This window comes from Scyliorhinus torazame, chromosome 8 (genome assembly GCF_047496885.1).
Source record: "Scyliorhinus torazame isolate Kashiwa2021f chromosome 8, sScyTor2.1, whole genome shotgun sequence".
In the NCBI taxonomy this organism is placed as follows: domain Eukaryota; kingdom Metazoa; phylum Chordata; class Chondrichthyes; order Carcharhiniformes; family Scyliorhinidae; genus Scyliorhinus; species Scyliorhinus torazame.
In genome coordinates this window covers 78327110-78351814 of record NC_092714.1, presented here as the reverse complement: position 1 = coordinate 78351814, position 24705 = coordinate 78327110, and the positions used below count along the sequence as shown (strand labels likewise).

The window sequence follows — 24705 nt, the reverse complement described above, 5'->3', positions numbered from 1 at the left end:
AGAAACTACATTTTTTTTAAAAAATTGAATTTAAACAAGCAATGGGCGATCTACAAAACGTGGTCTATGAAATCTGTTGTAAATACAATTACAATACGTCAGAACTTCATCCATAAAGTAGCACTGCTAAATTAGCAACAGTTTCTCCCTAACAACTTTTGCCCAGACTCATGATTTTGAACACCTATATCAAGTCTTTCAATACTCTTCAATAAGGAAAATGATACCAGCTTCTCAAATCCACCCACAAAACTGAAGGCCCTTCACATCCATCCTAAAGAATGTGGTACCAGATTTAGACACAATACCCCAGCTGAGGCAAAACCAGAGTTTTATAAAAAGGTTCACCATAACTTCCTTGCATATAACAAAAAGCTCAGGGATTCCCCCAATTTGCTGAGCCATTAATGGAGAGGAAAGATCGCAGATTCAATCGCAGCCGCTATTGAATGTGCCAATCTCAGGCAAGTAAATTATATTGGATAATGAGTAGAAAGTTCCTGCTGAATTTCTGGTATGTAGACCTGCCAAACAAGAGTGTGATAAAGTTAGCCGTATTCCCCTGCTTGCAACGAGCATGTTGAAACTCAAATGTTAAGACTCCCTGCTGGATATCCATTTCGGAAAGTTACTTACAGACAACTAGCCCATGCGGAAACATAACTGAGCAAGGAGAAGAAGGGAAAACATACCACTTCTGGAAATCTGAAGATAAATTTGAAATGTAGTATTTCACCCTCCATTTCCCATCTGCTTAAGGAAAATCAATTGTAGCTAACTTTCATAAATGTACAGCTTAGAAATATTACAGAGTACCTAACTAGCAAACTAAGGCTACAAGAGATGAAGAACAGTGCTTTCGGGTATCAGACATAAAAAGTGCACAAGTATCAAAGGCGAATATAAAAGGGATAGTTAATTTCAAATGATAAAGTTGATTTTTAACTTATAATGATTGAACCAAGGTTTAACAAGTGGACTGGGAAGGTGAATGCAAAGTAGATGGAGGGAGTTAGCTCATCCTGGACTTCCCCGGGTTACGATTCCTACTTACAGGTCAGCGAGCACCGTAATCTCATGGTAGGTCCTCTGTAATAGGAAGTCGATCAACATGCTGAGACGGACGCCGGGGCTGGCGGCCACGGCTGCCGTGACTGCAGCGGCCGGGGCAGAGGTCGGGCCACCCGCAGACACCAGCTGCGAACTCTCTACCTGAACCGGGGCCATTTTCAGCTCACAGCCCAAATCCCACCGGCCCCGACTGAGCGCTGAAATTTCCCCCGTCCGTCAGCGAAAAGGTTGTTCTCGCTCCATAGCCAAGGACCGCGATTTTTTCCCCCCAGCGGCTTCACTTCGATATTGCTGTTTCCCACTCGTTGGACAAACACCGCGACTATTGAACAGAACCCGCCATGTTGCTAGAGACCCGGAACTAAATGTCAGCGGTTACCCGGAAGGGAACTCTCGGAGCAGTCAGTGAACAGGCGAGTTGTTGCTGAGTTTGCCTCAGCTTTTCCAGAGCCAGACTTCGAAGTACGTATTTGTGTGGATCAGACTTTTTTTCCCCCCAAAATCACGCAGAACGATATTCATTGCTAATATAAATACATAGCTTTCAAACAGTTAAGTACATTTTGATAGGTTCCTTTATATATTTTCTTTCACTTTTGTCAAGTGAGTACAAACAATAGTTGCACTGTAAACCTTCTCTGCATTAAAAAAGTCTCCTCGAAAAAACAAAAACACCACACCGACATATCTTGAACTCTCCTGCCCAAAGTCCATGAACGTGCATTTGCCTCTCAAATCCAGGCTTGCATTTCTCCAATTAGGTTTTTGGCTCTGCAGCCACGCTGAATCCACTATCAAAATCACAAGCGACTTTGACCACAACGTCTTGCTCAGACGCCTCCTCTCCTCCATCCTCTTGCTGAGACTACCTGGTTCCATTCTTAACTGTGCCATTACTTATGAAGTTCCCCAAGGGGGTTATCTTTGGTCCCCTCCTATTTCTCATCTACAAGCTGCCATTCCTTGACATAATCCAAAACTTATCAAATTCCACATCTTCACTGACAGCACCCTACCTCGTCACTACCTCGCTCAATCCCGTCACTGCCTCTGATTGTCATGCTGCGTGTCAAACGTCCAGTTTTGGATAAGTAGATCATTTCTCCAATTAGATATTGGGATAGCTATTGTCGCTAATCGTCATAACATTCTCCTTTCCCTAGCTATGGACTTGATCCCTTCCATTGACTCTATCCCGTTTGACCCTGAGCTGAATTTTCAACCAATTTTCAATCCAACACCAAGACTCACTTCCATAATGTTGCCCATCTCCTGTCTCAATCCATATACTGCTGACACCCTTATTTATGTTTTTGTTATCTACTATTCCAATACTCTACTGGCAAATCTCCCAATTTACACTCTTCATAAACTTAAGCACATTATCAGCTCCCCATATCTTAGCTCACTTCAAGTCCTGTTCACAGATCTTGTGCTCAGTTATGTATATTGATCTCTGGTCTTGGCTCAGCCCTAAGCTCATAAATTACCTCCAAAAACCTGTCTAACTTCCTCTTGTCCTTTAAAATTCTTACCGCTGACTTTTCTTTTAACCAAGTTTTTGTTTTCTTGTCCTAATATCTCTTTATGTGGCTTAGTTTTGCCTGGTAATGGTCTTGTGAAAAGCCTTGGGATGTTCTACTTCTACTATCTGAAATATACCATATAATGCAAGTTGTTGTTTGCTGAGCTGAAGGAACTGAGCTTAGTTGTGAGGGATAATTTCACTCTTGAGAGTGACTCAGCAAAACTAGAAACCCTGCAATAAAATTGCTCTTTTTAAAATGTGCCATTGACTAGAACAAATGTGAGATATCTGTGATGATTCTTTAGAATTGTGGGTTGCATTGTTAAGGACCTCTTTGAAGTAGTGTGCGTGAACATGCAAATTTGGATTAAATATTAGCAGATTGAATTTCACTAGGGATGTGCAAATAAATTACGAGTTAAGACCAAGAGCAAATGTCATTGGGTTTGTGCCGATCTATAACTTTAGAGGTCGCTGGGGGTGACAAAGACAGACATATTTGGATTTCCATAGAGAATTAGAGCAGATGGTAACAGCTTGTTCACATAATTGAATCATAGACTGTTTCTAGATTGTTAAAAAAATATTTAATTCTTAGATGAACTGTACTGGTGTCTCAATTCTGATTGGTAGAATCAATCTTTTTTTGTATCAATAAACTAAAACACAGCAAAGACTGCCATTGAGTATAAAGATAGAGAGTTATGTTTTTCCCTGGTTTAATACTATTTTGAATTATCTGTCTGAAGAAAACTGTTTCTTTGACTTCATTATATTTAACAGGAGCAAGGCTGTTGGATTATTTAAACTAATATTCAAAGTTTGAGAAGTTCTTGCAAGAAACAAAACTGCCATTGTATGATTTAATTATATATATAAAAAGCTAATTAATCTCCTGTGATGTTGCACACATGAAGTCAAACTAAATATAGTCTTCAGGGAACACTGTTACGTGGTGCAAAATAATTGGAGCGGGACATGTAAGATGTAAACAAGAGTTGGGGCTCACAGAAACCGTATCACAGGAGTCAGTGCCTGGAGAACCATACCCCCAGTAAGTGTTTGTGTCAGGAGAGTTGAGCCATAATGAGAACCAGTGACAAGGTAACTGTACCCAAGTGAGAGGGCCTATATCCCAGCTGGAGGTAGTACTAGAAGTGAAAATACGCAGGCATTAATATGAAGTAATTTTTTCCCCGGTTTCCTGTTGTAGGGCTCGAGATGAATCATCAATTTCAGGAGAGTCCTACCCAAAGCAGGAGGGTTGGCAATGCTGTTATTACCTTTCCTTTTTTAACTTTATAAATTCAGAGTACCCAATTTCTTTTTTCCAATTAAGGGGCAATTTAGTGTGGCCTATCCACCTAACCTGCACATCTTTGGATTTTGGAGTGAAACCCATGCAGACATGGGGTGAATATGTAAACTCCACACAGACAGTGGCCCGGGACCCGGATAAAACTCATCAATCTAAAACTATATAGGTTTTTGTTGAGGGCAACTAATCTGGATGTTGATGGTTTTCTTAATGAGATTGCTAACAGTCAATTGGAGCATATGTCTCACTTTTTATCTTGTCTCTTGTGATGTTAGGTAGACGATCATCTGTATATAATATGAGGAGGTTATCATCTGTATGTGTATTATAAGTTATATGTTTTACTGTTGTAGTTCTAGCATCCGACCAGCAGGTGATGCGAGTATGCAGGCACGTGACCCAGATGCACCATGTGTTCCAGGACAAGGTGTTAGTAAGGAGTTGATAGTAGTTCCATAGCAGTCGTAGCTCTGTAGTATCTGAGTGTAAGTTAGTGTTAGACCATTATTTCCAACTGTATTAATCTTAGACATAATAGTAATCCTTTAGAGTAGTGATAGTAATAAATAGTTTAGTTGTAAAACAAAGTCTAATGTTCTTTGTTAACACTACCACATCAAGATTCAACATCAGCATAATCAAAGAACGTTACATCGCTGTTTTGCTCAATCTCTGTAAATCTTTCACTGTCTATCTTCTCTCTGAAGCATGTAGTTTCTGTCTTTCTCACTTTTCTACGAAAGGTCTTTCTTTCTCGGGAGAGAACACAGGTGGGAATAGTGATGAGGTTGGAGTATGTGTCACGTTATGTATTGCATTTGCACTGATTGGTAAGGAAAATTCTGGAGAGTATGGGATAATGTAGCTCTGGCTGCATTATTCATTCATGTTGGAAGATTGTTTTGCTCAAATTGAATCAGAGGTTTGTAAACATTGGTGCATTATGCAAAATAATATTCCCAGGGACTTTGATATATCAGCATTGAGGATAGCTTTGGAACTTGGGAGGGAAAACTGCAAAAAGGTGAGAGTTCTGGCAATACTGAGATGGATTATCAGAGTGGAGCAATTTTGTGAGATGGCTCTTTGTGTCTCAGAGCACTGGGAGGAAAGTTCCAGGATTCCTGGAGGAATGTTCCAAGATTCCAGGAGCACTGGAGGTTCTTGATGGCAAGTTTTGGGATCATGTAGCTTTGAAAATGCAGGGTTTCTGAGAACGATAGTGGGAATAATTCTGTAGGGTAGGTTCTGAGATTTAGGACTAAGGAGAGATGTTTTGGAGCATTAGCACAAGAATTTGTCAATATTGGAGTTTGTTAATCAATGTTTTTTTGGGGGGCGTGTTGGGACTATAATATATGCTCATATAAAGCTTTAGTTTCTGAAACCTTTTTAGGCCTAAGGTTAAGGGGTCGACTTTTACGTAGGTAATGTTTTTGAGGGCTTACTTTCAACATCCGACGCTCAAGGCTCACAGAGCCAGCAGAGAATTGCGCTGGGCTTTCATACTTTCAGTTTTAGATGATTGCGGCATCTGGCAGGAAGTGGATTGAAGAAGTCTAAAAAGATGAGTTTTTAATCATCCCTTTTCTTTTCCTATGAGGCCATAGGACTGTTCATGACAGCTCGGCGAACTTAGATCCATTTCTGGGAGCTCGTGACTCTCACACACTGTGTACACTGACTCTGTTTGTCGTAATCTTACCTCCATTATTTCAACGGAAGATTAACTTTAAAACTGAAGATCCCCGAAATCTCAGTAGGCAAATTGCACTCTGTGATCTAGCACCAATGCAGAAAGATCAGAAAACTCCTGCTTCAAACCCTGGTCTCTACTATGTCACTCTGAACACAGAGTGGGGTAGTAAAGTGAGTCAGAATGGAGTGTCCTTGGAAAGTCGAGGTCGACTTTTACACAAGGTATATGAGAAAGTAAGGATCGTTTTGGCCGAAAGTTGGGGTTGACTGTTCCACGAGTTCAACTAGTACTCGAGTATATACGCTAAGTATTGGAAAGGGCAACTAAGAAGTATGGGATACAAATTGCCATTGGTCCTTTTAGAAATTCAGTCTTTCTTTTCTATTCTTTATTTCGCTTTCTGACTCTCATTCACCTATTTCCTTCACCTTCATTCATGTGTTTTGTTTTCAATCTTTACATTTCATTAATTAAGGAGCGAGACTACTGGTCCTACCAAGTCCCAAATACCTTGGTGTGCAAACCACTAACAACTTGCATTTCAGGGCAGTCCGGTGGCACAGTAGTTAGCACTGCTGCCTCATGGCGCCGCAGAAACGGGTTCAATCCCGCCCCAGGTCACTGTCCATGTGGAGTTTGCATGTTCTCCCCATGTCAGTGTGGGTCTCACCCCCACAACCCAAAGATGTGCAGGGTAGGTGGATTAGCCACGCTAAAATTGCCCCTTAATTGGAAAAAAAAATGGTTGCCACCTAGTGTTACATGAGAGGCCCACTGAACTGCCTTAATAAATACAAATCAGTTCACCCCCAAAAAATCATATTCCATCATTTTAGGAATTGGCCAAACGAACACATCATGTTTTAACAGAACCTATGAAAGCAATGCACAGTAATTAGTATTCACGAAGCATATAATTCCCCAAAATAAAAGAACAAAGTTAATGTTGTGGCAGCATCATAAAAGAAACAATTATCCAAGGAATATCTAAATTAATTCAGCACAATGCAAGACTGAACTGGTGCTAAATATTTTTTGAACTTTCAAATAAGTGTACAAGGGGCAGAGTTGAGTCTTCACCATTAACAATCTGAAGTAAGAAACTTCAAACAGTCTGCATCAGAACGCAAATTGCATTGGTAAGTGAGGTAAAGCAACCATGGGTGCAATTATATCTCAGCTCACAATACAAACAGCTGGGCTGCACACCTCATTGATTAACAAACAGTGCAATAAGCTCCTGCATTCCACATAGCACAATTTCCCTCTTGCTCGCCGAGCATTAGTCTGTAGCAGAACTTGTCACAGAATATAAATCATCCTCAATGTGCCGAAAGGATGACTCACCCCACTTCAGAATGTGTAAAAATCAGGGACTTTAACTTCCTGGCTCCCTGGAGTCGGATTTGGAGGGTACCCCACAAATCTCTCTGGGAATTCCCCACATAAGGGTTTCAATTGTCCAGAAGCACTAACTTCCCCTCGAGATTTGCACTGTGCTGGGAACCATACGACAAAGCGATTTAAATGGCTAACTTCAGATGGTTCTGGCAGCGATATGCTAATCGTTACTCATGAGTGAGTTAGAAGAAATAAAAGCACTTCAAACTGCAGCGTAACTATTTTAAACATCGAACCTGAGACCCGCAGGGGCTAATCCAAAACCCCACCTCCGACTAATCACCTCCTCCCAGGGTATTGCCAACTCCCCTCTGCGATCCATCCCCATGGGATTCCCCCCAGCCCCCAATATCCAGCCACATGGGATTCTCAACTCCCCCCCTCCCCCCCCCCCCCCCCCCACGACCCGCCCCCCCACCTCCCTGCCCCGCGTCCCCACCCACACCTGTTCAGGTACACTGAGGGGGGATTCAAAATGTCCAATTCACTGAACAGCTCATCTTTCAGGACTTACGGGGGGAAACCGGAGCACCCGGAGGAAACCCATGCAGACACGGGGAGAATGTGCAGACTCCTCACAGACAGTGACCCAAGCCGGGAATCGAACCCGGGTCCCTGGCGCCGTGAAGCAACAGTGCTAACCACTGTGTTACCATGCTGCCCATTGTCCTACACTAATAAGCTGTATTCTTTGAATGCACCACTGGGATGGCTATTCGATCCACTACTTTATTCCGTCTTCATCCATTCAACCATTGTCATGAACATGCACAAGAACTCCTGAAGGGAACCTGATTTTCGGCATGATTTTCTGTTTGAAAATTGCCGAGTGCTTTACTTTTGTTCTGTCGCCCTTGCAGGCTAGTACCACAGTTAATCTTGCCTTCTCATGTCCTGTCGCTTTCACTAGCACTGTTATCAAACCTTTCCTCTCCACAGTTCGGCTGTTGGGTATATTGAAATTCATGGGCACTTCATTCATTCGTTTGTTGGGTATATTGAAATACATGGGGTCTGCATTTATGTTGCCAATGTGATTTAATGGGTGTCTTTTGTGGGGGGGGGGGTTTTGTTTGTTTTTTTATAAATTTAAGAGTACCCAATTTTTTCCAAGGGGCAATTTAGCGTGGCCAATCCACCTACTCTGCATATCTTTGGGATGTGGGGGCGAAAATCACGCAAACACGGGGAGAATGTGCAAACTCCACACGGACAGTGACTCAGAGTTGGGATCGAACTTGGGATCTCGGCGCCGTGAGGCAGCAATGTTAACCACTGTGCCGCCGTGCTGCTCCTTGTGGGGGGGTTTTGCTGCTGAAGATGAACTGCTGAAACTAATTTTGGCATTGAGGTTTCCGGGTAGTTTATGAACAATCTTGATCTTCTGTTGTAATACTGGACTATTTCGGTCCATGAAGTGGCTGCACCAAATAGCTGTTGGTCTAAAACTCAGGGTTTGATTTGACCAATTAGGTGTATATTTATGCAATGCATTTCTGTTGGTGATGTAACCATCCCAATAATTTTCGAGGATCCATTCCGATACATGTTTCTCAAGATCAGGTCAGTGGCAGGTCCCTCTTATGGCACATTTGGCCTTTGGCATCTTCTTCATGGTGGATTCCTCCTCCTTCGGTTCTCCCACCAGTTTTTCACCCTCTCCGCAGTTATTTTAATGAGTTAACAAATTTTACGACTTTCAGCTTGAAAGCAACTTTGTACTTCATTCTTTTTGCAGGAGGCCCTATTTCTGTTCATCACTGCCATGTTTGCTCTCTCTGTGTGTGCCTTAAACTCCCCTGCATCTTCTTTGCAACACAGCCTGTATTGCTTGCTTGATCACATGCACCGACTTATAAGGTAAGTACAACATGCACTTCTGAAAAGTTGAAGCCAACCACTATTGTGAGTATAGCATTTCATAGCTGCAAAGGTTGGAGGGGGGCAAATTATACACCGAGTGTATGCAAAAGCATGATTTTTGGCACTGAAAAATCAGGTTTTGTATACTGGTTGACTATACACACCAATCTACAGTGGCAACATTATTCAAAGACATGGGGTCAGCTTTCACATGCGCACTGAGAACACCAGCTCTACCTTTCCACCATCCCTCTAGATTTCACCATTGCCTCGGTGTTGCTTGGCTACCTGACATCCAATCTTGGATGAGCAGTTAAACATTGGAAAAAATAAAGGCATTCTCTTTGGCCTTTCCAGAAATTTCATATCTTTGCTATTGTTTCCATCCTGCTCCTTGGCCACTATCACAGGCTGAGCCATACTGTTTGCAATCTCATCATCCTGTATGAACTATTCTTCTGACTCCCTCTTCTCTCCATCACAAATAGTGCCTACTTTCACCTCTTCAACATTGCCTGTCTCTGCTCATCTGCTGAAACTCTCACCTTTGTTTTTGGACCTGACATTTCCAATATTTTCTTGGCTGCCTCTACACCCAGTAAACCTAACGTCATTCACAACTTTTATTATCTGTATTTTAACTTTCAACAAGACCTACTCACCTATCATTGTTGTTTTTGCTGACTTACTCAAAATTCTAGTTCTTGCGTTTCAGTCCCTTTCTGGTCTCACCCATCCTTTTTAAAAATAAATTTAGTGTACCCAATTAAGGGGCAATTTAGTGTGGCCAGTCCACCTAACCTGCACATCTTTGGGTTGCAGGGGTGAAACCCATGCAGACACGGGGAGAATGTGCAAACTCCACACGGATAGTGACCCAGGGCCGGGATTCGAACCCGCGTCCTCAGCGCCGTAGGTAGATGTGCCACGTGCCGCCCCGTCTCACCCATCCTTATCCCTGTAACCTCGCACTGCCCCAGGACATAGACTCTTACTTTCCAGCCTTAACTTTAATAAAGGGCTTCTTACTGGAGTAGATAAGGTGTGAAATATTCAAATCTTCCCCTGAGCTATTCTATGGACCCGTGTCTGTCTCCCAAATAGCTTCCAACACTAAATGAAAGTATTATTTGAATGCACAAACTTTCTGGGTGTAAGTAAAAATATTATAGTTGGTGATTAACTTAAATCTTTCATAGGGCGGCATGTGGCGCAGTGGTTAGCACTGGGACTGTGGCGCTGAGGACCCGGGTTTAAATAATATTAATTGGGTACTCTAAAAAATTTTTTTTAATGTAAATCTTTCATGGCCTGTATTAGACCACCTGAAAACGTTGCTTTCCAGCCATTTGCCAGCATTCAGTTCAAAAGCTGTACTCCATACTAAACAACTTTCAAACTAAAACTCTATTGTGAGCACATTTCAGGCATTTTGCAGAAGAGTTTCCCAACCAATCCAGAAAGCACCCTTCAGGTGTGTCGAGATTTGGACTCATACTGAACCCGGAATAAGAAAATTCTTGGCGAGAAATAATCAAATTGGCAAAAAGCGCAATCACTAATTTAGAATGCAAGATAGCAAGGTTTATTGGACAGTAAAGGTTGATGCTTAACATTTCATTAGTCGAGGCATGGTATGATGCACAAGTTCAACGAATGTTGGTCTGTTTCTGTGGATCCCAGGATTTCTGGGATCATCTCTTGGTTTCTTGAAACTGACCTCTTGACTCACTGTCTTTTGAGATTTTAGCTTAGCTGACTCAACTCTAACATGTATCCAAATTCCTTTGCAGCTTCAAGACTTCAAATCTAGAGGATACTTTTCCAACCCACAACTTCCTAGTCTACTTTAACTGCTGAAGCTTCCAGTCCACTGCAACTGCTGAAGCTGCACACTTCACAGCTGCCTGCTAGGTGTTCTCTCTCTCTCTCTCTTAAGGAAATTACTTTAGTCCTGGCACTTCTTTCTACACTGGATCCACTGCTTTAATATATTCTTATGGCAATCCCCAGCCCTGTGACAAATACTTTAGTCAGCAGCAAAGCCTAATACAGGGTTCTTAAGCAATCCCTCAGCCCACGACAGATAGCCATTGACTGGCAATGTTCTATGCAAATGCTAACTTCCTATAGCGTGCCTATTCTTAACTTGCTCTCCCGACAAATAGTCCCCAGCAAATGTCCTAGCAAGTGCAAAGACCTCAGTGATGCACTGCTATTATTATACCCTTTCTACAGGTAGTTTTGCAACATTTAGCCCAAGTATGTGCACTTGGATCACTACAACTAAGGAACTTCTAACCCAATATTTGTAATTCTTGACCACTGGAAAGAGAGGCCCTACCATTTCCTCACCAATCATTAACTGACACCCTGGAGGATCTAATCCTTAGGTCACCTTCCTAGCCGGTCAGCACTGAAGCTTTGGCTTCTCTTTCCTGCAAAGCTAGACTTGTTGGAGCTCAAATGTGCCCAAGTTATAACTTCAGTTCACTCTTGCATGTTCTTTCTTAAAGCTATGTCACAGTATTTGGCACCTAAAGAGATGCCCAAAAGACTTATTCAAAAGCATACCCCAAGATTCACAAATCAGCCCAATATTACATACGAACTAAGACTTTTCATCACCAAGCTTATGTACAGTACTGTCATGATTCACTGGGAAGTAAGGGAGTGTGTACTATCCGATTCCCATTAACTTATAATGAGTATCAACTCCCCCAATAATTGGGGGTGAAGCTTCTCCCTGAACAGGGAAGACTCCACAGTATAGAAACCTCAGCCTTGGTGCAGATTGGGGAGGGTGACCCTTTGGGCATGAGAGTTTAGTAGTGTGCCTCAATAAATCTCTTTCTAGGGCGGCATGTGGCGCAGTGGATAGCACTGGGACTGCGGCACTGAGGACCCAGGTTCAATACCCGGCCCTGGGTCACTGTCCGTGTGGAGTTTGCACATTATCCCCATGTCTGTGTGGGTTTCATCCCCACAACCCAAAGATGTGTAGGTTAGGTGGATTCGCCACACTAAATTGCCCCTTAATTGGAAAAAAAATTAAAATAATTGGGTACTCTAAATTTTTTTTAAAAATATCTCTTTCTTTGTATCCTACCTTGCGTCCTGTGAATGTTTCTTGCCCGTCGGATTCTACACTGGCTGAAGTGGGGTTGCTGCCGGCACCGTGTGTTCTATACCCGGACCACTTCGTTTAGGCCGCAAGAGGGTTTACCTCAACCAACTGAGATGCCTCATATAGGAAAGCTGGAGGCCTTTGATGTGAGTACTGATGATTGGGCTCAATATGTTAGCGATGCAATATTTCTTTCGAATAAACATCATAATTGGAGATAAGCGGCAGACCATAACCTTACTAATGGCGGTTGGTGGGCCAACGTATGAACTTATCAAAAGCTTGACACACAGGGCAGCACGGTGGTGCAGTGGTTAGCACTGCAGTCTCACGGCACCGAGGACCCAGGTTCGATCCCGGCTCTGGGTCACTGTCCATGTGGAGTTTGCACATTCTCCCTGTGTTTGTGTGGGTTTCATGCCCACAACCCAAAGATGTGCAGGGTAGGTGGATCGAACACGCTAAATTGCCCCTCAATTGGAAAAAATGAATTGGGTACTCTAAATTTATTTTTAAAAAGCTTGACACACCCAGATGCGCCTGATGCCTGGTCTTTTGTAGCTTTGATAGCCTTGGTAGAAAACCACTTAAATCCAAAACCGTCACTTATCGTTGGCCGATTCTGCTTCCACACGGCCACCCAAGCCCAAGATGAGTCAAACAGCTCATTTAAGGAAACTGGATGAGACATGCGAGTTCGGGCCTATCCTGAGCGAATCCATTCACGACGATTTTGTCAGTGGGATCCGGGTCGCCGCCACACAAAGTTGCTGACCGAAACCCAGCTGCCTTTACAGCAGGCAATTGAGATTGCTGTCTCCCACGAGAATGCAGAGTTGGGAGTCCAAGAGCTTCAAGGGATGACGGTATTGAAACTGGGGCACTTCAGTCGACGACACCTGGATCCATCCTGCCAGAGGACCAGGTGACCCGCGCGAGTGGGGTGCCCGCCCGAAAGATGGCTTCCGTTGAGCAACCGTGGATCGCAGGAACAAATGTGTAGAGCAGGGATACCCAGACAGACGTCCAGGCCCAAGGTCCAGCGGGCCACCTGACGACTAGCCCACCAGCCAACCCTCCAGTTGGTTCTGCCCCCTTAGTGACAGGACGTACTATGTCAATGACCACGAGGAGGACTCCTACCAACTCCTCCACTGTGTTACGGCACTCCGAGACGCCCCAATTCGAGTGTCCCTTTTGGCACTCCATCGACATGGAGCTGCCTACTGGAACAGCTGTGTGTGTGATCAGCCACCACACATTTGAGGTCATCTGCAGCAGCCTCCACGCATTGACTCTCCGAAACATCAAGGCCAGGTTGGTCGCCTACACAGCAGAGCTGTTGTCCATTGAGGGCATCGCCCAGGTACCGGTGACTTATGGGCACCAATCTGCTAACCTACCATTGGTGGTAGCCTGTGGTGGGGGACCAAGTTTCCTGGGTTGAGACTGGCTGCAGAGGGTATGCCACATGAACTTGCACGGCCCGAGCGGGTCTTGGCCTGGTTTCCCAAGGTCTTTGCAGATGGACTGGGGACAATCAAAGGGGCTGGGCACCGAATCTGCGTAGATCCGCAGGCACTGCCTCATTATTTCCGCGCCGGCCCAACCCTGTACGTATTGCAGCCAAAAGCCGATTCCAGATTGGACTGGCTCGAATATCTAGGGATTGTCTGCCCCATACAGTTTGCTGATTGCGCTGCCCAGATCGTGCCAGTACTCAAACCAGACAGTTCTGTGCGCCTCTGCAGTGACTGTAAGATGACAGTGAACCGCATTTCCCGTTTGGAACGATACCCAGTCCCCAGCATCGAGGACCTTGATGCAAAGCTGAGTGAAGGACGAACGTTCACAAAACTGGACAAGAGTCATGCATATCTACAGTTAATACTGGACCCGGACTCCGCTGAACATCCACCGGGATTTATACAAATATACCTGGTTGCCGTTTGAGGTCTCGTCCGGCATCCACTATTTTCCAGCGTGTGATGGAGAACATATTGCGGGGGTTACCCAAGGTGGCCGTCTACTTGGATGATGTCCTTGGATGATGCCCGGGGGCAGCATGGTAGCACAGTAGTTAGCACAGTTGCTTCACAGCTCCAGGGTCCCAGGTTCGATTCCCGGCTTGCGTCACTGTCGGTGCGGTGTCTGCACGTTCTCCCTGTGTCTGCGTGGGTTTACTCCGGGTGCTCTGGTTTCCTCCCACAGTCCAAAGATGTGCAGGTTAGGTGGATTGGCTCTGCTAAATTGCCCTTCGTGTCCATAAAAGGTTGGGTGGAGGTGTGGGGATAGGGTGGAGGCATGGGCTTAGGTAGGGTGCTCTTTCTAAGGGCCAGTGCAGACTCAATGGGCTGAATGGCCTCCTTCTGCACTGTCAATTCTATGATCACCGGGGCGTCTGACTAGGATATCTGGTTAACCCGGCCAAAGTCATCCGGCGTTTTGTAGGGCGGGCGTCCGCCTCCGGTTTTTCATGCCCCTGCGGTCACTTATTTGGGGTACCGAGTGGACCAGAATGGGTTGCGCCCTGTAGAGGATAAGGTGCGGATGATAAAACAGGCCCACGTCCCCGGTGACCAGACAGAACGACTCTTTCCTTGGATTGGTGAATGACATGGGGAAATGCATCCTGAACCTGGCAACCCTCCTCAGTCCCCTCCATCTCTTGCTCAAGAAAGGTCAACCGTGGGTCTGGTCACCATCTCAACAGCAGGCATTTGATGCAGTAAAAGGCAGCTGTTGTCCTCAAAACTTACTAATGCGCATCAACTCCACCAAGCAGCTGCTGTTGACATGTAATGCACCCGCTTATGGGGTGGGCGCGGTCCTCACGTGCCACATGGCCGATGAATCAGAATGACTGATTGCATTTGTATCCCACGCGCTCGCTGATGCTGAGCGCAATTATGCGCAGATCGAAAAGGAAGGGTTGCTGGTTGCCTTTGGCATCCGTAAGTTCCATCAATACATTTACGGGCACACTTTCACAGTCTACAGTGACCATAAACCGTTATTGGGCTTATTCAAAGAAGACCGAGCAATTCCCCCAATCACATCCGCTATATCCAGCGTTGGCCCCTATTGCTGGTGCATATGAATGCAACTTGGAACACCGCCCAACGAGAAGATCCCGCAAGCGGATGCATTAAGGCGTCTCCTCCTCTCAACAAATCTGCCAACGCACCCCTCCACAGAAGAGGTGGTGGCTGCGCTGTACTTTACAGACTCATTGCCGGTGACTGTAACCAAAATAAAGGGTTGGACCCAGACAAATTCACAGTTGTCCCTGGTCCGCCATATGGTGCTGTATGGACCCAGCATCCGGAGCTCAGCGTGTAGGACGGCGTCCTCCTTCGGGGAACCCAGGGTGGTTGTCCCAAACGTGGGCGAGCCACCTTACTACCGGACCTCGATAACGGACACCTGGGGGTGTCCAAGGTAAAGATGCTCGCCCGCAGTTTATGTCTGGTGACCGGGCATCGACCGGATATAGAGAAGCTGGCCCAATGGTGCGGGCCATGAAAGGAGCACCAGAAAGCTCCACCAATGGTGCTGTTGCACTCTTGGGAATGGCCAGGCTGACCATGGTCACACCTTCACATAGACCTTGCGGTCCTTTTCAGGGATTGATGTTCCTCATCATTGTAGATGCGCACTCAAAGTTGCTCGTCATCCACAGGATGCAGGCAACAACCGCAAGGGAGACTGTGGACCGCCTGCGCTACGCCTTCACACATGAAGGAGGTACTGGTCTCTGACAACGGAGCCGCTTTCACTGGTGTGGAGTTTGAGGCATTCGTGGCCACGACTGGGATCTGCCACGTTTGGACTGTCCCGCAATACTGGCCACAAATGGATTGACTGAATGGATGGTCCAAACATGTAAGAGGGGGATGAAGAAGCTAACCAATGGAACCTGGGAAACCCGATTGGCCCGTTTTCTATTTAGTTACGGACCACACCACATGCAACCACAGGGGTTGCACTGGCTGAGTTTCTCATGGGTCGACTCCTCCGGACGGGGTTCAGCTTTGGCCATTCTAGACATTGGAAAGAAGGTCCAGCAGGGTCAATAGCGGTCCAAAGCCGCTCCTTGGAGGCCGCTCCACAGTTTCACTCCTAGGGATGTGATTTACGTCCGGAAATTCAGCGATGGAGCCACATGGACCTCGGAGATCATGCTACTCCAAATGGTGCAGGTATCTTACTCTGTATGGGCATTGGGCCGGGAATCTAACCGCCATGTGTACCACATCCATGGCCTCCAAGAATTGCCAGCGTCCGTCGCTGACTGCCAGATTCCACGGATCCGCCAGGCACAAAATCCCGCACAACCAGCGTCGCTTCCGACCGTCGACAGCTAGGAGGTCGAGATGCCCAACGCTGTTTCCTTTGATCCTGACTCGGACTCCGACATGGACGTCCAGTTGCAGGAAGACACAGATCTGCTGCCATCGACATCCACGCTGATACCTGTGCCTGTTCCTCCTCTGACACCAGCCCCACTTGCCCAGCTTCAACGTTCGGCGCAGAAGCGCTGATCACCGATCAGGTATACTCCTCCTGGGCCAACCCCTTCAGTGCTTGAACACCAACACCAGGCAAAACGATCAAAGGGTCCCACGAATCGGCCAGAAGACATGGACATTTCTCCAGACCTGTGTGGGTGGGCGATGTTATGGCGTATTATAGGGCCAATCAACTAATTAGAAGACTGAAACTAATTAAGGGATAAATTAAAGGGGGCCACTCCCATAAAGAACAAATGAAGCACAGTCCAAACCGAACAAAGAGGAACGGAAACTTCACAAAACATCAAATCAAAATGTGAAAATCAGGGTCGATACAGCAGTCCAACCCCTGCAGTGCCCACCAAGCATGGAAGACCTTGAGTGTGCCATGGACACCGCATGCTCCTTCTCCAGGGACATCCGACCATGAATAAATCTGCAGAAGAGGGGCAGACAGTCTGGTTGGACGACCCCCTCAGTCGCCTGCTGCCTGGACCTGTTTCGGGCAAATTTTGCCAGGCCCAGGAGCAGGTTCAGGAGGAAGTCCTCCGCCATCCCCACGCCCCCTCCGCACCGGATTTCTGTAGATCAGGGTGGGCGGTGTAATGGGCCCTGGGAAGTTTTTAAAAAAAATTTAGGTACCCAATTCATTTTTTCCAATTGAGGGGAAATTTAGCGTGGCCAATCCACCTAGCCTGCACATCTTTTGGGTTGTGGGGGCGAAACCCACGCACACACGGGGAGAATGTGCAAACTCCACACGGACAGTGACCCAGAGCCGGGATCGAACCTGGGACCTTGGCGCCGTGAGGCAGCAGGGCTAACCCACTGCGCCACCGTGCTGCCCTGGGAAGTTAAGGGAGTGTGAACCATCCAATTCCCATTAACTCCAAACAAGTATGAACTTCCCTAGCATTTGGGGGCAGAGTTTCCCCCTTCACAGGGAAGGCTCCACAGTATAAAAACACAGGCCTGGGTGCATGTCGGGGAGGGTGACCTTCTGGGATGTGGGAGTTTAGTCGTGTATCTTTATAAATCTCGTTCTTTTTTCTTTGAGAAAATATTTTATTGAGGCATTTATCATTTTTAAACATCAAATTTCAACAAAAACACAACGATATAACCAACAAATCCCCTGGGCACAAACCCCAGCCAACATGGCTTACACAAACAATGCCACCTTCCCCAATCACCCCTCTGTTGGTTCTCCTATCCTTACTCATCTCTCTCCCATGCCTCTCTCTCTCTCCCTACCCCCCGCCCCCGCCCCCCTCCTGCTGGCAGATTAATTTTCCTCGAAGAAGTTGATGAACGGCTGCCACCTCTGAGCAAACCCCTGCAACGAACCCCTCAAAGCAATTTTAATTTTTCCGAGTCTGAGAAACCCCACCATGTCGCTAACCCACACCCCCACTTTTGGAGGTTCCGAGTCTCTCCACCCTCAAGATCCGTCTCCGGGCCACCAGGGAGGCAAAGGTCAGGACGGCGGCCTCTCTCACCCCCAGGGCTCCCAGGTCTTCCGACCCACCGAAGATCACCACCTCCGGACTTGGAACCACCCTCACTTTTAAGACGTCTGACATGACATCAACAAACCCCTGACAAATACCCCTCAGCCTCCGACACGGCCAAAACATATGGACATGGTTCGAAGGACCGACCCCCCCCCCCTGCCCCGCATCCACATAAGCTGCTCATCCGGGCCACAGTCATGTATGTCCTATGGACCACCTTAAACTGTATCAGGCTGAGCCTGGTGCCTGATTAGGATTCATTAACTCTCCTCAGGGCCTCCTCCCATAACCCGGCCTCCAACTCTTCACCCAGCTCTTCTTCCCACTTTCTCTTCACCTCTCCTCTCGGGGCTCCCTCCCACTCCATCAGCTCCTTATGCATCTCTGCGATCTTCCCCTCTCCTACTCCTGTCCTTGACACCAACTTATCCTGGAGCGGCAGGTACGGGAAGGTCGAAACCTACCTCCATACAAAATCCCTCACTTGTAGATACATGAACCCATTCCCACCTGGCAACTCAAACTCCTCCTCCAGCTCCTCCAAGCTCGGGAAATCCTCATCAATAAAGAGATCCCCAAATCTCTCGATCCCTGCCCACTGCCACCATCGAACCCCGCCCCCCCCCCCGGCGCGAACCGGCGGTTATCACATATCAGTCCCCATACCCTCAGGGCTGCCACTACTACCGGGCTTGTGAAGTACCGAGCCGACGAGAACGGCAGAGGTGCGGTTAACAATGCCCCCAAACTCGTGTCCTTACATGATGCCGCCTCCACCTACTCCCATACCGGCCCCTCCCCCACTACCCACTTCCTGACCATCGCAATGTTCGCTGCCCAGTAATAGGTGATAAAATTCGGGAGCCCCCCCCCCCTCCTGCTCCAGCAGCACCTTTTTCACCCGCGGGGTTTTACCTGCCCAATCAAATCCCAAAATCTCTGCATTCACCTTTTTGAAGAACGCTTTGGGAATAAAAATTGGGAGGCTCTGGAAAACAAACAAAAACCTCGGGTGGACCGTCATTTTAACTGTCTGTACCCGCCCCGCCAATGACAACGGGAGCGCATCCCACCTCCAAAAGTCCCCCCTCATCTGTTCTACCAGCCACCCCAAATTCAGTTTATGCAGCTGCTCCCACTCCCACGCCACCTGGATACCCAAATATCGAAAGCTCCCTCCCACCACCTTGAACGGCATCTCACCCAATCTCTTCTCCTGCCCACTCGCATGGATCGCAAAGACCTCACTCTTACCCATGGTCAATTTGTATCCCAAAAACCGGCTGAATTCCTCCAATATCCCCATAATCCCTCCAATTCCCCCCAGCGGGTCCGATATGTACATAAGATCGTCCGCATAGAGCAAGACCCTGTGGTACCCCCCCCCCCACCACATACACACCCTGTACTATCCCTTGTTAGGCATTTTAGTTGCTGTGATATGAAGAGTCTAAAGTTCTTGTTCCTTTTCACCAAACACCATTTATTTCACTTCCACAGCCTCTGCACAAAACTCTTAACAACACACCACACTGACAGAGGCCACCTGAAGCCCCTTTACATATCAGTGTCAATTAATGGATACTTAACATAAATGAGACAACTAATTGCAATGTCTCTTAACCCATTACTTAACATCCCTTGCCAGAATCCGTTGGATTCAACAAATACAATTTGATATACGACCAACAATTCTCCGGATCCTTATCCTGTTTTAAAATGAGGGAGATCGATGCCTGTGACAACGTCGGGGGGGGGGAGCACCCCCAACTCCTTTGCCAACAGCGGTCCCAACACCCACGAGTACTTCTTATAAAATTCCACCTCGTACCCGTTCGGTCCTGGGGCCTTACCCGATTACATCGCCTCCAACCCCTCTACCTCGTCTAGAAGCCCAATTGGGGCCCCCAAGCCCTCCACCAACTCCTTGTCCACCTTTGGGAACTCCAACCCTCCCAAAAACCTCCTCATTCCCTCTTCCCTGGCTGGGGGTTCCGACTTTTATAATTTGCTATAAAACTCCCTAAACACCCCATTCAGCCCCGCCGGGTCCAAGACCATGTTCCCTCCTGTGACCTTCACTTTCCCAATCTTTCTCGCCTCCTGCTGCTTCCTCAACTGGTGCGCTAACATCCTGCTTGCTTTCTCTCCATGCTGATATACTGCCCCTCTCACCCTTCGAAACTGCCCTACCGCCTTACCCGTGGTTAACAACTCAAATTCCATTTGCAGCCTCTGGCGTTCCTTTAACAGCTCTTCCTCCGGGGCCTCCGCATAGCTCCTGTCCACCTGCAGGATTTCCTCCACTAGCCTTTCTATCTCCACCCGCTCCGCCTTTTCCCTGTGTGCCCGAATCAAAATAAACTCCCCCCGACCATTGCTTTCAGTGCCTCCCAGACTGTACCCGCCGAAACCTCCCCCGTGTCATTAATCTCCACATACCCCTGGATGGCCTTCCTCACCCGCTCACACACCTCTTCCTCCGCTAACAGTCCCACATCCAGCCTCATGCCAACAAAGTCTTATCCACCACAAAATAATCTATTTGGGAGTACAACTTGTGCACATGGGAGTAAAATGAAAATTCTTTCGCCCTCGGGCTCCCAAATCTCCACGGATCCCACGCCCCCCCCCACCCCCCATGTGCTCCATGAACCCCCGAAGCTCCTTAGCTGTAGCCGAAGCCCTCGCTGACCTCGAGCGCGACCGGTCCAGTCTCATAAATTCCACGTTGTCCCAGTTTGGGGCATAAATGTTGACTAAAACCACTGGCATCCCCTCCGATTTCCCATTTACCAGAACGTTACCTCCCCCCCCCCCCCACCTTGAACGCCACCCGCTTATTTTTTTTTTTTACAAATTTAGAGTACACAATTAATTTTGTCCAATTAAGGGGCAATTTAACGTGGCCAATCCACCTACCTATCTTTGGGGTGTGGGGACGAAACCCACGCAAACAGGGGAGAACGTGCAAACTCCACACTGACAGTGACCCAGAGACTGGATCGAATCTGGGACCTCGATCGAACCTGGGACCTCGGCGCCGTGAGGCAGCAGTGCTATCCGTGTTGCCCTGCCACGTGCTTATTGACCAAAATCGCCACCCCCCTCATTTTAAAATCCAACCCTGAATGAAACACTTGCCCAACCCATCCCTTCCTCAGCCTAATCTGGTCCCCCACCTTCAGGTGCATCTCTTGTAGCATGGTCACATCTGCCTTCAATCGCTTTAAGTGTGCAAACACATGGGCCCTCTTGACTGGCCCATTCAATCCTCGCATGTTCCACATGACCAGCCTGGTCGGGGGCACACACACACGCTCGCACACCCCCCCCCCCCCCCCCCCCCCGGCCGATCAGCCATAGCCCCTCTTGGGCCAGCCTCCGGCCCATGGTCCGCCCTTGAGTGCCCACCGTCACCGAACCTCCTCCCCTTATACTTTAGGTACCCTTCCCCTGTCAGCAGTACTTCCCTCCGCATCCCCCCACTGACCTTCCACTCAACCCCCCCCATTGCACTTCCGTGAACTAGCCAGCCCAGCTAGCCTGGCGGCCTCCGCCCCCGCTCGAACATTAGTGCAAGCAAACCAAAAACAACCTCCCCAAACCGAAGTAAAGAGACCAACCCCCAATCCTTAACAAAGAACAAACCTGAAGCCGAAAAAGAAAGAATTCGTCCCAAACATAAGTTAACCGCAACAGCACAGCATCTCCATCAAAGTTCAAAGTCAACCTTCTCCTGCGAGTCCATTGTCTCTGACAAATTCTACCGCCTCCTCCGCCGAGATAAAGCACAATTTCCGGCCTTCGTAGGTCACCCACAGACATGCCAGGTACAGTAACCCAAACTTCATCCCCTTCTTGTAGAGGCTGCCTTGACCTTGTTGAAGCTCGCTCTCCTCTTGGCAACTCTGCACCCAGGTCCTGGTACACTCGAATTTCACTGCCCTCCCAGGTGCAGCGCCTCGTCTGCATGGCCCATAATTTGCTCCTTGTCCAGGAACCGGTGCAGCCGCATCACCATCTCCCTCGGCGGCTCGTTCCACTGGGGCGTCTGCATTGCCCATCATTTGCTCCTTGTCCAGGAACCGATGCAGCCGCATCACCATCTCCCTCGGCGGCTCGTTCCACTGGGGCTTCCTCATTATTGTCCTGTGCGCTCGATCAACCTCTAAAGACCATGTAAACGCACCCTCTCCAAGCAGCTTCTCCAGCATCCTCCCCACGTATGCACCAAATCGGCTCCTTCACTCCCCTCCGGCAGGCCCTTATATTCTTCCTGGTGACCGGTTCTCTAGATCCCCGACCTTCTCCTGAAGCCGCTTCTGCTGATCGCGCATCAGCCCCATCTCCGCTGTTATCGAGGCAAACTGCTCCTCGTGTTCCCCTACCACCTCCTCCATCTTCTGGATCACCTGACTCTGGGCCGCCAGCTTTGTTTCCACGCGGTGAAGCACCGCCCAGATCGAATCCACCGCCCAGGCCAGGTCTTCCAGACTCTCCTTCCATTGCTGGGTGAACTTCTCAGTCGACCACTGAGCCGGCAAGGCCGCTCCCTGCCCCTCCACCATCTCCACGTGCGTGACAGGCGCCGAAGCAGCTCCAACCAACTGATTCCCTCTTTTTCGACCGGTTCTGGCCCTCAGCTCCATACATTAGAGGGTCAATCTCTTCCCCTCACTTTTCTGCACCTGTATTCCGTCTCACATCCACCTGTTAAGCGGGGAAAAGCTCCGAAAAGAACACCAAATGTGTGACCACTCACTCCATGGTCGCCAACGAAAGTCAATAAATCTCTTTCTTTGCATCCTACTGTGCGTCCTATGAGTGTTTCTCACCCGTTGGATTCCACAAGTACAATTTGATATTTTAAGCCTTTTAATGACACAAATGAGCCAACAAGGTGAAGTTAACAAGCGAGTTACAAGGCATTTGTCATACACCAGCTCTTGTGAAATCCCCACTGCCTCTGTCCAGCAACTTTTTCCACTTAAACATAGGCAAGGTTGAAGCCATTGTTTTCACCCTCCATCACAAATGTTTTTTACTTTCCACTGACCCCTTTCCCATTAACATTCTCAGGTTGAAATCCCTGACTGTAATGTCAGTGTCCAATTTGACAGCCTTTTCTTCTTCATTACAAATATTGCCAATTTCCACCTCCATAACATCACCTACCTCTGCCCCTACCTCAGCATATCTGCAATCAAAAACATTGTGCATCCCTTTGGCATCTCTCGATGATTATTCCAATAATCCCCTAACTGGCCTCCTAACGTCCATTCTTCATAAGCTTCAGGTAATCCAAAATTCTACCGCCCGTATCTACCAAGACCCAATAGTCCAACACTCTTGGCTTCCACTGCATCTGGTCCCCCAACACCTAAAATATTAAAAATCCCTTCATAACCTTGCTCTTCTTTAACCTGCTCCAGTGCTATCATTCTCAACACCAGTTCTCCTCTTGTACCCCGCCTCGCCCCAACGCAACTCTCCGTTCCTTTGACTCTAACCTCTTGGCCATGCAACTCCTCCTCCACCTCAGTTGCCGGGGCTGTACACTCTGGAATTGCTAAAACTCCTTAATCGTGTCACCTCACTCTCTTACTTTAATACTCTTTATAAAACCCACCACTTTGACTAAACTTTTAATCATCCTTCCTCTTTTAGGACACGGAGAGGACCGACTGCAGGCTGTTGGCCCGGACACTGGCCGTGCTGGCTTGGGATGGGGCTGGAATTTCACAGACTCCGGTGCACAGATGCATCCACGCCATGACGGAGGCCCTATATGTCCAGGCGGATCAATACCATCCATTTCGATGTGGACCCAGACCACCCCGGCAGCGGGGTTCGTCGCCATCGCTGGGATGCCCCGGGTCCAGGGATGCATGTCGCCCTACGGGCACCTGCGGATAACAGGTTGCTGTACACAAACCGAAAGGGGTACCACTCAATAAACATTCAGCTGGTCTCTGGCTGATGACACCTATCTGGAGGCCACAGACCAATGGGGACACCCTTTACAACGGTGCCCATACAATGACCAGGAGTGTGATCGAGCGGTGCTTCGGCCTCCTGAAGATGCGGTTCAGGTGACTGGACCGTTCTGGAGGGGCCCACCGCTATGATGCTGAGAGGGTCACCCGCATCGTGGCGGCTTGCTGCATATTTCACAACATCGCACAGCAGTGGGGCGAAGTGCTGGAGGAGGAGGAAGGGCAGACCTTGTCCAACGAGGAGGATGCGGGGAGGATGGGCTGGACATGGGGCCCAGCCAGGCAGGGGAGGTCTCACAATGTGTGCGTCAGGGCCAACCTGCGCGGGCGCTCTGATCATGATCACCTCCAGGTTCACCAACGGGGGGGGGGGGGGGGGGGGGGGCCTGGCCAGAGGCACAGATATCATATTCCAACCCCACACCCACTCAGTACCCACCCTGCCTGCCCCCCTCCGTGATGCATACCTGAGGCACTACGCGGTGGAGGCCCTGGGTTGGCAGTAACAGCGAGTCTGGGCCATGGGTGGAGGGTGATGTCAACCCGTTCTGCGATGAACCCTGGCGCTCCACATCGTATGACAATATCTGGCTCATGCCCACTGTTGCACCGTCCACCTGGGTGATCCCTGCATGCGGGCTGGCCATTCCATCACCTGGTCCCACTGAATC

General features: G+C 48.0%; 1 protein-coding gene and 1 long non-coding RNA gene across 2 annotated transcripts in view; one reads left to right on the top strand and one right to left on the bottom strand.

The window, feature by feature from the left end:
* Nucleotides 1–1408, bottom strand: part of med14 (mediator complex subunit 14) — a 128220-nt gene extending 126812 nt beyond the window's left edge. The window contains exon 1 of the mRNA XM_072513866.1: nucleotides 1055–1408. Coding sequence (XP_072369967.1) covers nucleotides 1055–1227 — 173 coding nt within the window. The 5' untranslated portion in view covers nucleotides 1228–1408. The remainder of the gene's footprint in view (nucleotides 1–1054) is intronic.
* On the top strand, nucleotides 1404–24407 carry LOC140427963 (uncharacterized). The gene is made up of 4 exons (XR_011948673.1): nucleotides 1404–1533; nucleotides 8756–8877; nucleotides 10674–12153; nucleotides 23706–24407. It is a non-coding gene; the product is annotated as an uncharacterized lncRNA (long non-coding RNA).
* The last annotated feature ends 298 nt before the right edge of the window (nucleotides 24408–24705 follow it).